Here is a 16,191-nt window from a genome sequence, read left to right as displayed (position 1 = left end):
TGGAATATATTTAATTATTGGTTTGTTAATGGACAAGAGCTTTGTGTGTGTTGTAAGCAAACTTTTATTTTTCGTCTTTTTACAGCGGGATTAAAAAATCGATGGATTTACAACTTGATAATAGGGTAATAGTGTAGCGTTTGCGCTCCATATTGCTACCGAGTTGAATCTCCGGTCATTCAATTGAAACAGCCGGGTGGACTGCGTCGTCGCCTCGCCAGCCTGCTGTGTGTATTCATTAATTTGACAGCATTTTGCTGATCGTGTTTCCGAAATTTCCTGTTTTTTGCTGCGTCGCCGAACCGCATTGTCACGATATTTAATTACCGCCAGCTGGAATGCTGTATATAAGTGATTTCATTATATACCAAAAGCAGCAGTGCCTACTGTTCAATTGTGGAGTCCAGATCGCGTACGTTACGGAGGTATATTTGTTGTACGTATATCGTAAGTACCTGTAAGTACTGTTTGTCGTTCGTTTGTTTATTTGCAATAAACATTCTTTCTTTGTGCTTAAACCCACAATAGAAACAATATTTTTTATATGAAATTTCTCTAAAAATGAAACAATTTTGAAAACTGAATTTATGGACGACATATCTCTGAAGGTTAATCGCAGTGTCTTCTGTTTCTAGTCAACCTTTGCAGCATATTTTCTGTCTAACAAGACTTATTTAGTTATTGGCATAAGCTTGCTTCAAAGTGGAATTTGCAGAGCACAACATTCCTAAATTACAAAGGGTGTGGCCAAAGCATCAAGTAATGGAACAAATAGACTCTATCACTAGGAAGCAATTTATCAACTGAGGTCTCAAGCTGAAGTTATATGTTGTGGGTTTACCTTGCCAGCTATGTCTATTGTAACTGATTTTATACCACACCACTTCTGTAGTCATTTGGTTTCCCCTTATTTAGTTTGTTTGTGTTGCATTTTGTTTTTATTATTTATTTTATGCATTGTTTTTACTATTTGTGAAAGAATAGAATTTATAATAAAATGAACCAAATTGATTTTTCTTTTTAACAGCCTTTGGTAAGTGCTTTTATATCATGGCAAGTTTTAATCTTCAACTAAAATAAATTACAAAATCACAATAATTGCAAGCATTTGTTATAATTTCACATAAACACACAATTTTATTAAAAATGAATGTAAATAAACACCAAAAATCAAACTTAAATAAAGGAAGTTTACTTTTCATGTTTACAGTGCAGCTTAAAAACAATGTTGAACAATTTTTTTGTTAAATCCTCTTGATGCAGTAAAGATATCTTGCAAATCTTAGAGCGGGGAGTCCGGTAACAGCAGGATTTTAAATATTTTTACTATTCTGTTAAAAACAGGGGTACATCTGCTGTAAGGCAATGTGCTAAGTTTTATTTTAAACATATTCAGATATTTTGTTATCGATTCATAGGAAAACTTCAAAAATAATTGGCCATTTTAATTTTCCGATAATTGCATTATTTTCATGATTAATTTTCCAACTCATTTAAATAAATTTCTTAGCCAGGTAAATAACCAAAACTGTACATATTGGCTATTAGCCTGGCACCCCACACTGGAGTAGGCATACACTATAATCCTACCACAGTCATGCAATTTCCGCACAAAATTTGGGTTAAGGTGTGAGTTAGCGTTTGGGTGTAGGTGGGTCAAATATTATTTATTTAATTATAATACTTGACCCACCTTAACCCCAACGCTAATCTGCACCCTAACCCAAATAATGCTTCTTGTGGTAGGATTCTAGACCAACGCCCCACTTGTAATTATATATGCATTTACCTACTCAGTAATCCGGGTAAATAGCGTCTTACCTAACTAAAATGCCTAAACCTATAGTTGCTATTTTTTCGTTCGAACGCCAATATAACCAATACCTATACAATCTTGATCTAACCAAAGAGATTATAACCATGAGGACAAACTCTCACTTTTGCCTTTTTTCTTTTGCCTTTAAGCAATGCATTCTACTTTCGACAGCCGTTACGGTCTGATTCACAATAAGAAAAATATCATCTTTCCCATTTAAGCCTGTTATAAAAATGTACGCTTTTGGCGTAATTTGTTGTTTAATGACCCCTAGTCCTAATTTAAACCGTTTTCTGTTTACAAAATTGACTTGGTAGGACAGGCAAGGTTATCACAAGTTGCGTGACACTTTCTTAGGACCCTACTGTACTTTTTTGAAAGGCGTGTTACTGTTAAAATATACGCGATTGAGCTATGTCGTTGATTTCGGGGCTCTTTCCATTTGGTACGTAGAAAGTAACGCAAAAAACGGTCTACAAATGCCGCATAACGCAACGCACATCATTATTTATTATTAATAATAATGCTCTACCAACCCAAACTCAAACCCGCACCGTAACCCGTTGCGGTATGCGGTATTGTTTGACCGTTTTTTTGCGTTACTTTCTACGTTAAGATTTATTTGAGGAATTGGCGTATAAATTAAATTAATATCACTTAGTTTATTGTTAATCTCAAGGTGCCGAACTCATTAAACTTAACTGTATGGCGGTGTTAATTGTTAGCTTTTTAATGTAAATGATATAGGTATTTTGCATTGTACACTGTACACTACAGAGCCTATTACAGAAAAAGAAACTTTTGGTAAACCAAACCCATAAATGAATTGGCTTTAGTGTACAAATTTTAGTAAAAATTTGTAGAATTCCAAATTTGATAAGTGTGCCGCAAATCAAAATTCTTTTTTAAGAGCGTCGCAAAAAAAGTTTGCGAACCACTGCCTTACATTACTATTGGAATACAAATGTATCTATTTCTATACTACTGTTTAAGATCCCAAATTTAGCAGTGGGGCGCAGTAGTGCTATGCAGCTTGCGAACAATTTTTTGAAGTGCAAATTTTGTCTGCCCCTTGGTGGTAATTCCAGCTTTTCTTACATAAAGTAAGTTGGAGTAATATTTGGTTGTATACCAATTTAATTTAAATAAAAAAAATTGCTGTGCTTGGTAAATGGTAACAGCCATTGCTCATTTAGGAAACGTTCTTTACGCAAATATATCCTTATCCTAAAGAATACTTTCCATACAGTAATTTTTCTTTAGTATGCCAGTGTTCAGTGCGCAAAATAAATTTATGCTGTACTGCTGCTCTAAATAGTCTTCTATATACTTGTTCCAGTGTTACAAATTAAGACACATAGAAATTGATACCATAAACTGAAAATTAATACCAAATTCTTTGAAAACATCGTTCAAACAAAAAGTTTTTGCACCCTCAGTTTTGTAATATTTAACTAGCAAATATTATTGGTTGTGTGCTGTTTGTACGAGTGAAGCAAGCAATTAGCATTTGTAGTTACATTTAAAAAAGGTAGTTACATTTGAAATCAGTAGTTACCAAATGTCACTGAATTCAGTTAATAATTTTGCAAATTATATTATATTTGATTGCTCAGTATTGGAGTATGTTATTATAATGTTAAACTTCTCCACTTGGTTTATTTTTATAGAACTTGCTTGTATTTACTAGTTAAACTATAATAAGAACACATATTCGTCTATAACTGTGATTCAGCCATTCTGGGATTATCAATAAATATAAAGCGCTCTTCTGGTGTAAACGAAGTATAAACCGACGTTTCGGCAGCAGATACCAGCTGACCTCATCAGGGTTAATAATATTTCTTAAGTCAGGGGTGGTCCAAGGTGGCACAATATTTCTTACATATTCTTTATGGGCCACAAAGCAGGCTACATGCATGCCAGGAGCGGATAAACGATTTTCGTTAGGTCGGAGCATGTAGGGGTTTACAGATGACGGCACAAAGCATTGTCAAAAAGTAACTGTCGAAAGATATATAAACTGCACAATCTTTCTGCTAACACCAAATTGTGCACAAATAAAATCGAGCGATAATAATCAGACTGGCAGAATGGTGCGCTCCAAACACGCAAAATTGCATATTTGACAAGACTTAATTTCGAAAAAGACTGCATTTATAAGTGAACGCAAATATAACTTGCATTGCAAAACAGCTTTTTTTTAAATTAGGCTTTTTTTGCTAAGTTATAGTAAACTGGTTGATTTAATAGTGTAATCGGAAAAATTCAACCCTAACCAAACCATTGCAGTATGCTCACTGGTTGTTGGTCACTTATATTTCTTTAAAATAAACCCTGGACGCATTACAATAATTCAACAGTGCTTCGCGGGCCACAAACAATGATGTCGGACCTGGGTTTTGGACCACCCTGTCTTAAGTAATCAATTCTTGTTAAAAGTGTCATTATTTTCCTACTTCCTGGTATACCTAATATGCAAACTCAGGCAAGCAAAACAAAATAATGTTTATTTAAAATTTATTTGGTTAAACATGGCAGGAATCAATCAATTTAAGGAATGAATAAAGTTCTTGATTGACACCGGATTCCAGAGGCCATTTCAGTATTGTACTCTTTTGTGTAGTACCTGGTCAACAGCGTCTGTATGAACACAATTTATCGACCAATATATTACAAATGTTTTTTATAATTTTATTAAATTATCTCTCTTTGCACTGATTTATTATATTTATATTTCCAAGTGTGTATTACATAGTAAACATTTTGTTTTATATGAATAAAATATTTATAAATTTTTACTTTGTCGTCAAAAGAGTTGTTGAGTTATTACTTATTCTGAATAAATTTCAGGAAATAAATTATAGACTGTAAAAGTATAGTGGCTTAATTTAGAGTAAATAAAAAAAACACACAGAACTAGGTAGCATATTGTACAGGTTTGAAATCAGGACTGCGGGTCTGCCTCGAGGAGTCGGTTTGTTTTGCTGGAGTCAGGCTCGGGACTCGAGTAAGACCATGTAAAACTACCCGACTCCCAAGTCTGACAAGCGCAGTAAACTAATATGATCGCCAACTGAAAATTGTAAAGGTGGAATATAGCATGTGGTGGAATATTTTTCAACCATGTATTATGAGTGAATGAATTATATGACACCCCTATAAGTGTATAGCTGAATATCCATTGTTAAACAGGCTGTTTAGTCAGGGCCAGACTCGGGACTCAATGAAATGCCACATTTAACTGGAGTCGGACTCGGGTTATTTTTAAATGACTCCGCAGCCCTGTTTTTTTTGTCATTTTCAATGTAAGTTTGCGAAAAGTATTTTTTACCTTGAGTGCTTCTCATCTCTTTTCTCCCTAATAGCTGATAACAAAAGTTTGGAGCTTAACTGCTGGAGGATGTAGTTGAATATATCAAAGCCCATGTATAGAAGTAGGTGACATCTTGTAAACAGCTTAAATTAATATATCTTTATTCAGTTTAAACTTGATTGGATAACTGGTAGCAAAAGAATAAAGGTCATTATTACATTTAATTTCAACAGATTACAAAGCTGCATAATCTGATGCTTTCCTTTTTCAAATGAACAATATTACACACTAAGTTTGTGTTCACCGAACCCTATCCAGTACCAAAATGTGTAATGTTAATATTCCTTAACACCAAAAATAAAGAATAATTGAATATATTACAAGATCCCTACTCTAATTTTCTTTAAGTTTTTTACTGTAATGCTAAAATAAACGAAACTGGGGCAATAAAAATAACTTTAAACAATATTGTAATATTTTGTTTATTGTACTATATAAGCAAACACAAAAAGTTGTACCAAAAGGCTTACTAGTAATAATAAAAAATGTAAATTCCTCTCCGGCACCCCGGTTTTCGAACCACTGGTCTACTCTAGAGCAACGCATTGTACGCTTCCGCAGTCATTAACTGGACGACGTTGGCGCGCCAACGAGTGTGTTAACCATATTATATAGTACTTATGGTCAACTGATATTGTATGCCCTACAGGCATTTTTGAGTGTGTTTACACGAAACTCGGCAATGAAAGTTTGACACCTAATTCAAACATAACTTTTAACCTGTCAGAAATGTCGAACCTTAATATATATAAGCCGGTTGCTCCAAAAGGACCTAAGTCATTAAGTTGTGGTGGCAGTGGCCATTTTTAGATGTTTAATTAATCGTTTTAAGTAATTAACGAATAACAAAAACATGCGTCCCTTTATTATTCCTTGTCTATTTATCAAAATTGTCATAACGCATCCTTACCAAAAACATCCTGTTGTATATTTATCAAAATTGTAATAATATATCTATTTATCAAAGAGCTTTATGTGTCTAAACTCGAAAATGTAATGTTGACGAATTGCTACTGTGTGCGTTTTTAGTGAAAACTTCCGGTAAATTACCAGTGCCTTGCGAAACAGCTCGGCCACTTGTTCACAGATGACGAATAGCAAAATTGACACATATCCTTCCTTATATTGTCCTCGAATGTGCGACCTCAAATCGCCGCTTTGAGAATTGGCACATTAGCCGCATCTCAAAACAATGATTCGAAATTGTGTTTACAGTTAGAGAAGCCGCTTTTCGTGTACTAATATGGACAAATTCTAACTTCCCTGTAGAAGATATGTTGAGGAAGAAAGGCGATAAGCCAACACCCGTGTGACGTAGTTACTATTAAATAATATAACAATTGGCCGTGTCATTTCTGCGTCATAATCTTTTTCTCGCACATAATATTTCTCTTCTGAATTTTGTGTATAAAAAGGATTGCTCACTAAATAAAAATGTCCAGTTCTCAGGATCAATTTACAAGTTGTTCTGCTGTTGAACCAATCCAGTCTTGTCTAGTCAATACGGCGAGTGGTTGTGCTTGCCGGCATTAGCCGGTTTGCCCATAATATCCAACACAAACTTTGTGGATTTGTAATCAGACAACAGCAATACTTTTTGAAGCAATAGCGAGGTTGATTGCCGAGGCAAATTAGTTTAATGAGACTTGCAATTAAACACCGCCTGCGTCAAAGTCAAATGACTTGTGTTGAAGTTAGGTGTTTACATTAAACATTTTGTTATAAAATTGAGCTATTTATCTCAATTTTGGCAGTAGAACCATTGCTTGCCACATGTTGCTTTTTGTTGTTAATTGATTGCTCATAAACGAAAGAGTTTACCAATTTTAAGGGTGCATAAAAAATCTGAAGTCATGTAGTAACGTCAATACGTTACGTATTTTTATATTATAAAGACGGAAAAATCGCGCGTAAACTTATTTCAACACAATGGGCTTAAGACACACTAGAAACAGAATTTAGATTTGCCTGGAGCGCAATAAATGCAAAAATAAACTTTTTGGGGCACGACCTCGTTTATTAAACAAGTATAAATAATCAAAAGTATCTCCTATCGTAAAAATGATTTATAAAACTACAGGCCTACAGTTATTTTACTGGTGTGATATTTGTTTATATTTAGATAAATATAGAAGTAATTCAATCTCTTTAGACGACTTATTTAGTTTAGCGCTATTTAATTGTCGGAGCAGCAAAAAAAGCTCTCTTTATTTGAGATCATATATGTATGTATGAAGTATTAGTCGTTGTGCGGCCAAATAAGCAAAATGTTTTTCGTTCGAAGGCGTCGTACGTTTTATCAAATCCTCATATAAAACATTTGGCAACTTAACAATTTATTGGCGTTTTTCGTTTTGCGCGAATCGATTACATCCTTATAATTTGGTTTCGTAACAACTCTCCAACCAAAAATCTAAATATTAAACGAACTTAAACATTTCAAAAATCAGCATAAAACATCATTCTACTTTCGTTTTACTTTCCGGTAAAATATGTCTTCTTTTTGGGTGCTGAAAATACGGTAGCCCTAACTTAGACTCAGCAGCCCTTGCCCCGCGTTTTTATTTTACGTACAGGGGCACAAGCGAAGATATGGGACCGCCAAGTTAGAAAAAAGTTAATTTATTTATTTTTTTTAGATATTTTAATATTCAGCTGCTTGTTTCTTAATACGTCACGTGACTTAAATTTAATAAATATTCTTTACATTTATTGACCCACATTTTTAGATTTAGCGCAACCAATATTGTATCCGAACCGGAACTTTATAAACCGGTTTTAAAAATAAATTTAGTCGAACTGGAGCTGAACCGGAACTTTTAAAATGCTCGAAACCGAAACCGGAACTGAACCGAATTCCAAAAAAATCCTTGAACCCGAACCGAACCTGAACCGGAAAAGTCAAACGGTTCGACTCCCTGGTTAAAAGCAGTATAACAAGAGTGATAATGCTTTGGCTTTCGAAAAACTTAAACATCAAATAGGCTTGGCAACTACGCCGCAAGGTGTCAGTCTCGAGCAGGTACACATATGAAGTAAAGTGCTTTTAACCAGCCGCTTATAAAACTAAAACTATTTCAGGTGCGCTGCAAAACTTGAGTGAATGCTGAAGTCTTATATTAATACATTGATGCGTATTCGTGACATAATTGTTATACACAAATAGAATTATGCGTAATTGTCAGCAAAAGAAAATTACAAATAAAAAATACCTAAATAAATAAATGTAAAAAAAGTAACATAAAGAATAAAAAAAATAAAATTGTGATTTGCCACAAAATGCACAGGTTTGGGGCCAAATATTATAACCGAATAAAAGCTACCTGATAAAACAAATAACAGTAATAAAACATCAAAATTTACCATTTGGCTTCGTAGTGTTGTACAGATGGCAGGAGAAAGGTTTTAGGAATAAACCGGTATTGTTTTGACATTTTCATTCGATTGATCACTTGGATTCTAAAAAAGAAAAACAAAGATTGTTTTCCTTAGTATGACATACATACAAAAAAAACATATGTAAAAATGCGTTAATATAATATTGTTTTTGCCGAAAACAGATATTCAGCTGCTTAATAAAATAGTTTTTCCTGTAATTCACTGTATGAAATATTGCGTCATGGACTCTAAAGTTAAATTATTTTCGCATAACTTTATGCCGAATCGAATTGCTGACATTCGCTTTGCGTGGACTATTTCCGTACAATCAAGCATAGATGTATGAATGCACAATTTTGCATTGCTTAAGATGTTATGTGTATGGTACAAAGTGCTAAAGCATGTAGTGTTCTTACACGATAAATCTACACGAGTTTAGAAAGCTTTGGCTGAAACTTAAACAAGAATATTACAATAACGGGGTTAAAAAGTAAAAGGGTTAAACACATTTGAAAAGAAGAATATATTTCGAGCTATGTAACACGACGAAAATTTATGACTAGTCTAGGTCAGTCGTAGGTTTTTACATTGCCCTTTCAAAGCACCGACCAATTCTCACACCCTCTTCTAGAATTGCTTAAATATTAAAACCACTGTAGTTTAATTTCTGTACATGTAAGAAGTAACTGATAACACAGTAACACAATAACAAAATGTAAGTTACTAGTCCAGTGGTTTTACTGCTTTTATGCCCCTTCAAAAGCTACAACACTTTGTGGACGATAGCTTATTATTGGAAAAAATTGTTTTGGGCAGAATAAAATAAAAACGCATAAAAAAGAAAAAAACATCATTCCAGTCATCCAAGAAATGTGCACTTTAAACGTTAAACGCCATGTACACAAATATCTGGCCCAAAAAGAAGTGAAGATCAACAAAACACACTGAACTGCGATATTTGTATGTTAGTTAATGGAAGTGTTTGCAGTGGGATGAGAAATGAAACGAATGAATGCTACTTCAATGTTGCCCAGAAAACATGAAGCAGACTACATACATCAGCTACAACGAAGCAAGCTTGCTTACGTTTTTCTTGTTATATTGAATCCAACGAGATGAAAATTGTGCATTTTTTGTTCCAATACGTGAAAACCAATTTCATGTCGTGGTCGGATGTTTTTTGAGTTTTCTTGTGTTATCTTGGTTGGCATTTACAACACAAGTTCAAAGTGAAAGCAAATGTACAAAATTTAAGATAAATTGAAATCGCAAAAGTGCATAAAAATACTTTTTATGTGCTAAATAGTAATGCTTTACATGGTAAGTAAGTTTGGTGACATTAAAGACAGAATATGGGCTGGAGTAGGTCAAGAAATCACTGATGCTTGGAAAAGTATTAGGATTTGAGTCAAAGTAAATTCGAACATATACACGCCAAAAAGAAAACAACAATCGTGGGACATTCGTTGTACAAAGAGATTCAAAGAGATTCAATTAATTATTAGCAAAATATTTTCGTGACTGCATTTCTGTTCTATCACGATTAATACGAGTTCACAAAAATGCTTCGGCAAATCAATTTAAATCAAATTTTTCAGGTATTTTTTGGTTTGACGCGATCTTAATTTTGCAAATATTTGTACGGTACTTAAAAATACGATTTAATAAATTGCACAACATGAACCGGCCGATAAAGGTGATATGTTGGCTAAACAGGGTTTTTACAAGATTCTGAATTAGTAAAATTTGCTAAACGCCATTATCTTTGAACAAACGCTAAACACTCATTGGAAGGATTTCTGTAATTTTCCACAAGGACTGGCGAAAGGGCGAAATATCACTTGTAGGGAGATCCCCTACTGGTGCTACTGCTACAAGGCATGTCGAGATGGCGTGATCAGATTTATTGCAATTCGTTCTTGGCAAGATTGCTCCTAAATGTGGAAAATTGGCTAAATAAGTACAAAGACATGGTAAATATTCATTAAAATCGAACTTAATTATAGGAATATCTCTTACAAAATGTTCAACGAAGGTAATTGGGTCGCCAAAGCTTCTCTGGTATGCCTAACGCTTAATACTTGGGTGGCCGCGAGAAAAGGGCAAAAACACTGCACTAAAGTTCAAAATGTTTACAAAATTGAAAAAGCCTGCGAAAAAACGCGAAAGTTTAGTGGCCACAATGATGTCCAATGACATTTTACTTTGTTACCGATAACCGATATTTTGTACAAAGGTATCGCGATACGATACTAAATCACGCCATAACTATGCCAAATTTAAAATGTCAGCTTTTCAGGTCATAGGCCAAAGTTTTCTGTTAGTGCTAAGTTTAGTTACCTCAAGTTGGGTGGGGCATAATGCATAAGAAATCAGTCTATTCAACCCAAAGACGCCAACGCAGAATTATAACAACTTTAACTTTCCCCAAAATATACGAAAACAAACATAATGTATCAAAAAAAAAAAAAATTAAAAAACGATTCCTTTTTGCAAAATCCTTTTAGTTTTACTTGGCAGTACCGGTAATACCGTGATTTTTCCGTGATTTTTATCGCAAAGCATATTTTTGACGTTAACAATTTGTGTTTAAGTGGAACGCTGTAACTTCGAAATATAAAAAAATGTAATTATTGATTTAAAAACTGTTCCGCGGAAACATATAATGATGCCACTGGCCACATGCTGCCCGTGGACCTGGGTTTTTACCATTAGATCACGTACGCATTTTAAAAGGGAAATCATCAGAAAAACACAGTAAAACAAACAAATATCAATATTCGGTTTAAATTCATTTTACCCTATAAATTAAATGCGATTCACCCTACAACATAAACCGTAGACCCCCAAAATATGGTTTTGCAAAGCTATGGACCCCGGAACTAGATCTAAGGTTCCAGCGTCAATAAACCGCCAACACAGCTCTTACAAGTTCACCCTTGTCAAGCAAATATTTAATTACCGACCGTCACGAGTCTTTGAACCAAATGACATCGGCAATACATTGCTTTCACCTGTGTTATTCTCCCATGATACATAGAAAACGAAATCTAATACCAATTTGGAATACGTTTTTGCTATTTGACCAAAAAATACGTTTAAACAAGCACAATTTTGATACAAAACATAATATTTTGCATGACAAACATATTTGGTTCACTAAGGTGAAATCATTTGACTCGTTCAGTTAATAATGTTAATTCATTATATAATTGTCAAAGCCTTGGTATCATTATATATAAACTGCCACACAACAAATATGAACAACACATTTTAAGCGTTTCACGGAAATACAGCGGATGACTGTCACTTTATACAAAGTAGTTTAACTGAAAGCTTGTTCACAGCAAATTGAAAGCGTTTAAAATAGCACATTAAACGTTATATAGAGAAATAAATTTTATGAGCTACACTTGGGTTTCATAAAACTCATTGCGCAATAATGCATTTTAAATCAAACAGAAAATAAAACCTGACTATTGAAACTAAATTTTTTGTATTTTAATTATGTACTTATTTCTAATATATGTATATATATATACAGACTACTTTAAGATTCCATCACCGTATGAACACCAAAAATATAAAGTAGCAAGCTAATTAATAAGATATTCAAAAGTTGCTGTCTAGCAGAATTTCTCACATGTGAGGGTCGTTAACAAGGCTACATCAATTCGACATAAATTCTCACTTTTCTCTGCCTTTCCAAAATGCAAATTCACAACTATTAAAACACAAATTGAGTTGCGCATTAATTCAACAAATATGCAAAAGCAAGAAACGAACGTTTTGCTCGATACTTAGTCCGGAATATCGGGTGCCCGATACTTGACATTTATTCCGATACCGATATTTTAGGGAAATATTCACGATTCGATCCGATGCCGAATGACGTCACTGCTACGCTAACATAAGCAAAATAAAGAAATTAAAACGGTTAAAGGTATAAGAATATCAAAGCCCATACAGAAGTAAGTATCATTTTGAACGTTTCAAATATATCTTTATTCATTTTCAACATCAAAAAATAGAGGTATTCGAAACGTTCACAATGCTACCTACTTCTGTATGGGCTTTGATATTCTTACTACGTCTTACTACAACCTCAAACCATTATGATCTAAAGTTTAAAGATTTAATTTATGAAGTTTAGTTACCTCCCGTTGTTAACTTACGATTGTTTAATAACTTTCACTTCAAGGTAAAATTGCTGCTTTGGATCGCAACGCATAGCTTCCTATGTTAAGTTTGTACCAAAACAGCACAGATACTACCTTCGTATCGGACGAGTATCGATATTACCACTTGGTATCGCGTATCGGCTCCGATCCGATATTATCAGACATCCCTAATTCGAGGATCGCAAACCTAAGAATTCTAAGAAACCCTGCTGTATTATGTTAAACACAAACTTTTTACCAACAACCTATAGTTGCAAGAGTATTGTACAATCGCTGCATTTACAGCAGTGACGAATGCAAGAAAAACCACAAAAGACGAATAAGTTTAGAGCAGCATTTGGTGACTGTTTTTTATTTAAAACGACCGTTGGTCGTACAACACCTAAATTATTTGTATTTTTGTTTTAAATCCCAAACAGAAGTGATTTTAAACGTTTCGGAACTCTTTATTCGAAACGTTTAACTTTTGTATGGGCTTTGCCTTTTTTATTGCGTCTTACTACAATCGCCAACCATTATGCTTCAAAATTTGTTATTTTGGTAATTGGTTAATAGTTTTCTTCACTTTTTTTAATATTTATTTTATTTTTATTTTCGCAGATGTCATTAATGTCGCGTCATACCATGGTGGTATACTTGGGGCATAATTTGTTTGGTACTATTTTTTTGATTACATGTTATTTTGTGGCAAATTGTATGAAAATTGGCCGCTGTAGGCTTCAATGGTATATTTGCTATTTTTTTCTTGGTAGTTTTACCATTGGTTGTTTTATGCTAGTTTCGCATTTTATTTTGTTGAACGATGTGTTAAAAACAGCATGTGTCAAGCTTCGAGCTTTGTTATTTTTTTTATGTTACAAATAAAATCCTATCTAACAATATATTCATCTATATTGGAATATATGGGGTTATGTGTAATATTTACGAAGAATAACCGCACTAGTTTCATTACAATAAATTAAACTTAAACATACATCATAGTCTTATATTTATTTTCATTTGTAACAGTAGTTTCCCAGCCATATATACATAATATAATATAGAAATTATCATATAGCACTCTGCGTTACTTTGCAAACCCATGGTGTGAACTGTACACCCATTACTGGTTATATTTATCATATGACTTGGAAAAAATACGTTAAAAGCATTAAGTAAAATACCTTTTTCATGATGCTTGACGGCGACGATTGTTTGTGAAGATTTGTTATTGAGAAAAGAGCAACTGTCCTGCAGCAAAGATTGTTGCAACATCACAAAATTCATGAATACCGAACGAACTGACGTGTTACGTGTCAGCCTGGCTAAGGTCACGAAACATGAAAAAGGCGAACGTCGATCGGAGTACGTCGAGTGGCGAAACTTTAAGTGTGGCTTAATTCAATAAATATCAACTTTAAAAGATGACCAACCAAGGTGAGGTAATGCACAATTTGTAAGGCAGAAGAAACTAAGTTTGCATTTAATTTTGTTTATTGCTGCGTCTGTAGGGGATAAAGCACATTAGGGGATGCGTATATGTAGGTTGTATGAATAAGAGGCAGCACTTTTTAGAAATACGAGGTAGCATCTGCACAAATAAGTTTAAAGATTGGTGTTTAGGCTGTTTTAGTTATTAGCGCATTTGTTATAATTTTAGAGAGATTTTATGACTAAATGTTGATTTACTGAACAACATACGAAACTTACATATAACATGTCGGTAGTTTTTATTAGGGGAATAACCGTACGGTACTGGTGGGCGTTCCCGAAACGCCCCTTTTTTTGCAAATCGATCATAGACATAAAGCACACAACTCAGAAATTGTACGATTACTTAATAATAATGCTTTAACATGGATAATTAAAATATTGTCAGTATTGCTAACAGCCGCTGATTTTGTTCGAGTTAAACTAGAAGGGAGGTTTATTTGGTTTTACAAATGCCTTCAGCTAAATGACGAAGTCAATTGAAAGCAGAATTGTTGCTCCTACACCACTTAGCGGTAGGATTTATATTACATTTGCTCATAAATAGGGACCAAATGGTAGAGTCCGTATTCGACATTGGTTGTCTTTTTACCCTTTTTTACCGAACCGAAAGGTCCCAAAGGCTAAATAATTCAGCTAAAAAAATTTATTTCGTAGTATGTTTTTTGGTTATATTATTATCCCAGACTTTTTACGCCATTTACAATAACCCATACTAAGTGATAGTATCGGGTATCGGAGTAAATTGAAAACACTACAAATGAGAAATACAATTTTGCACTTTTTTTGATATTTTCTTGCCTTTCCTTGAAAGCGTTTTTAAACCCAGCTGTGATAATAATAAATTACCGGGTATTTCCGATCTAAGAAAATCAGACCAAGAAAAACGAGCTTCTTGGGGGCAATGGTGGCACACATAAATAGAAACAACCCTTTGTTCGTCACAATAGACACACGCGTGATCCCGAACAAAAAAAGAATCTCTTCTACTGAGATTAAAGGGGCGTGTCTATTTGTGAAGGGGGTGTGTCTATGTGTTCCCACCTGTGCTATGTAGTGGCAATACTTGTCCGAAGAATGCCAGAGAAATTGCAACATTCTGAAGTTTAAATTTAGCTTTCCTGTAGCGAAAGGGGGAGTGAAGTGTTTATATCATATACACCAACAGCGTGTTCTGTTGTAACCGAACGGTCTCGACAACACTACCTGCATAACTCTATCATAGAACTAGCAGTTGTCTTTACACATGCGCTGGTCTCGAATCTTACCACAATTTCGCCTAGAATTGCCAAACTCATTTGGGTTAGGGTGCGGGTTAGTGTTTGGGTTTGAGTGGGTCAAGTTTTATTCTCCCATAATTATTTCTTCCTTGCAATTTCAATTTTGGCAAATCGTTTTATAAGATGTTTTAATGAACCGAACGGTCTCAAAATGTTACTTACTTATATAAGTAGGCCTGTATCGGAGAATTAGCAGTTAGTAGCTACTCAGATGGGCACTGCTGGTCTGAAATTCTACCACATTTTCATTCAATGGTTTTATTGCTAACGTTATTAATGTTGTTAGGGTGCAGGTTAGCGTTTGAGTTTGGATGGGTGAAGTAATAATACTAGTGTATTTATTCCCCCATAATTATTTCCTTACAATTACTTTTTAGGAAAGTCGTTTCGTTACTGTACTGTTAAAAAATTGTGGGATTCTCGGCCAGCGTCCTTACTGCTTGAAAGCAAAGCAAATTTGTTACCTGTGGGCTATTGGAGTATTAGAGCAAAACATGTTGCGCCACCCGAATAGGCAAACGTTTTCGAGCAGAACAGCATCGCTATTTACACATTACGTAGACAGCCAGACAAGAAAAAGTTTGTAATACAAAAGGCGTGTCAAGAACGCTCGGCTGCCAGCTGATTTTTTAGTTGTGTAAGCCAGGCATTAGCAATTTGCAAATGTTTATTGACAACTTTATCGTAATT

General features: G+C 34.3%; 1 protein-coding gene across 1 annotated transcript in view; it reads right to left on the bottom strand.

The window, feature by feature from the left end:
- LOC146138941 (E3 ubiquitin-protein ligase XIAP-like) overlaps positions 1–5,245 on the bottom strand; it is a 62,831-nt gene extending 57,586 nt beyond the window's left edge. The window contains exon 1 of the mRNA XM_083394741.1: positions 5,151–5,245. Within this exon, the coding sequence (XP_083250867.1) occupies positions 5,151–5,245 (95 nt within the window). The remainder of the gene's footprint in view (positions 1–5,150) is intronic.
- Between the last annotated feature and the right edge of the window lie 10,946 nt (positions 5,246–16,191).

This window comes from Ascidiella aspersa, chromosome 7 (genome assembly GCF_963924565.1).
Source record: "Ascidiella aspersa chromosome 7, kaAscAspe10.2, whole genome shotgun sequence".
In the NCBI taxonomy this organism is placed as follows: domain Eukaryota; kingdom Metazoa; phylum Chordata; class Ascidiacea; order Phlebobranchia; family Ascidiidae; genus Ascidiella; species Ascidiella aspersa.
This window is presented reverse-complemented; position numbering and strand designations above follow the sequence as displayed.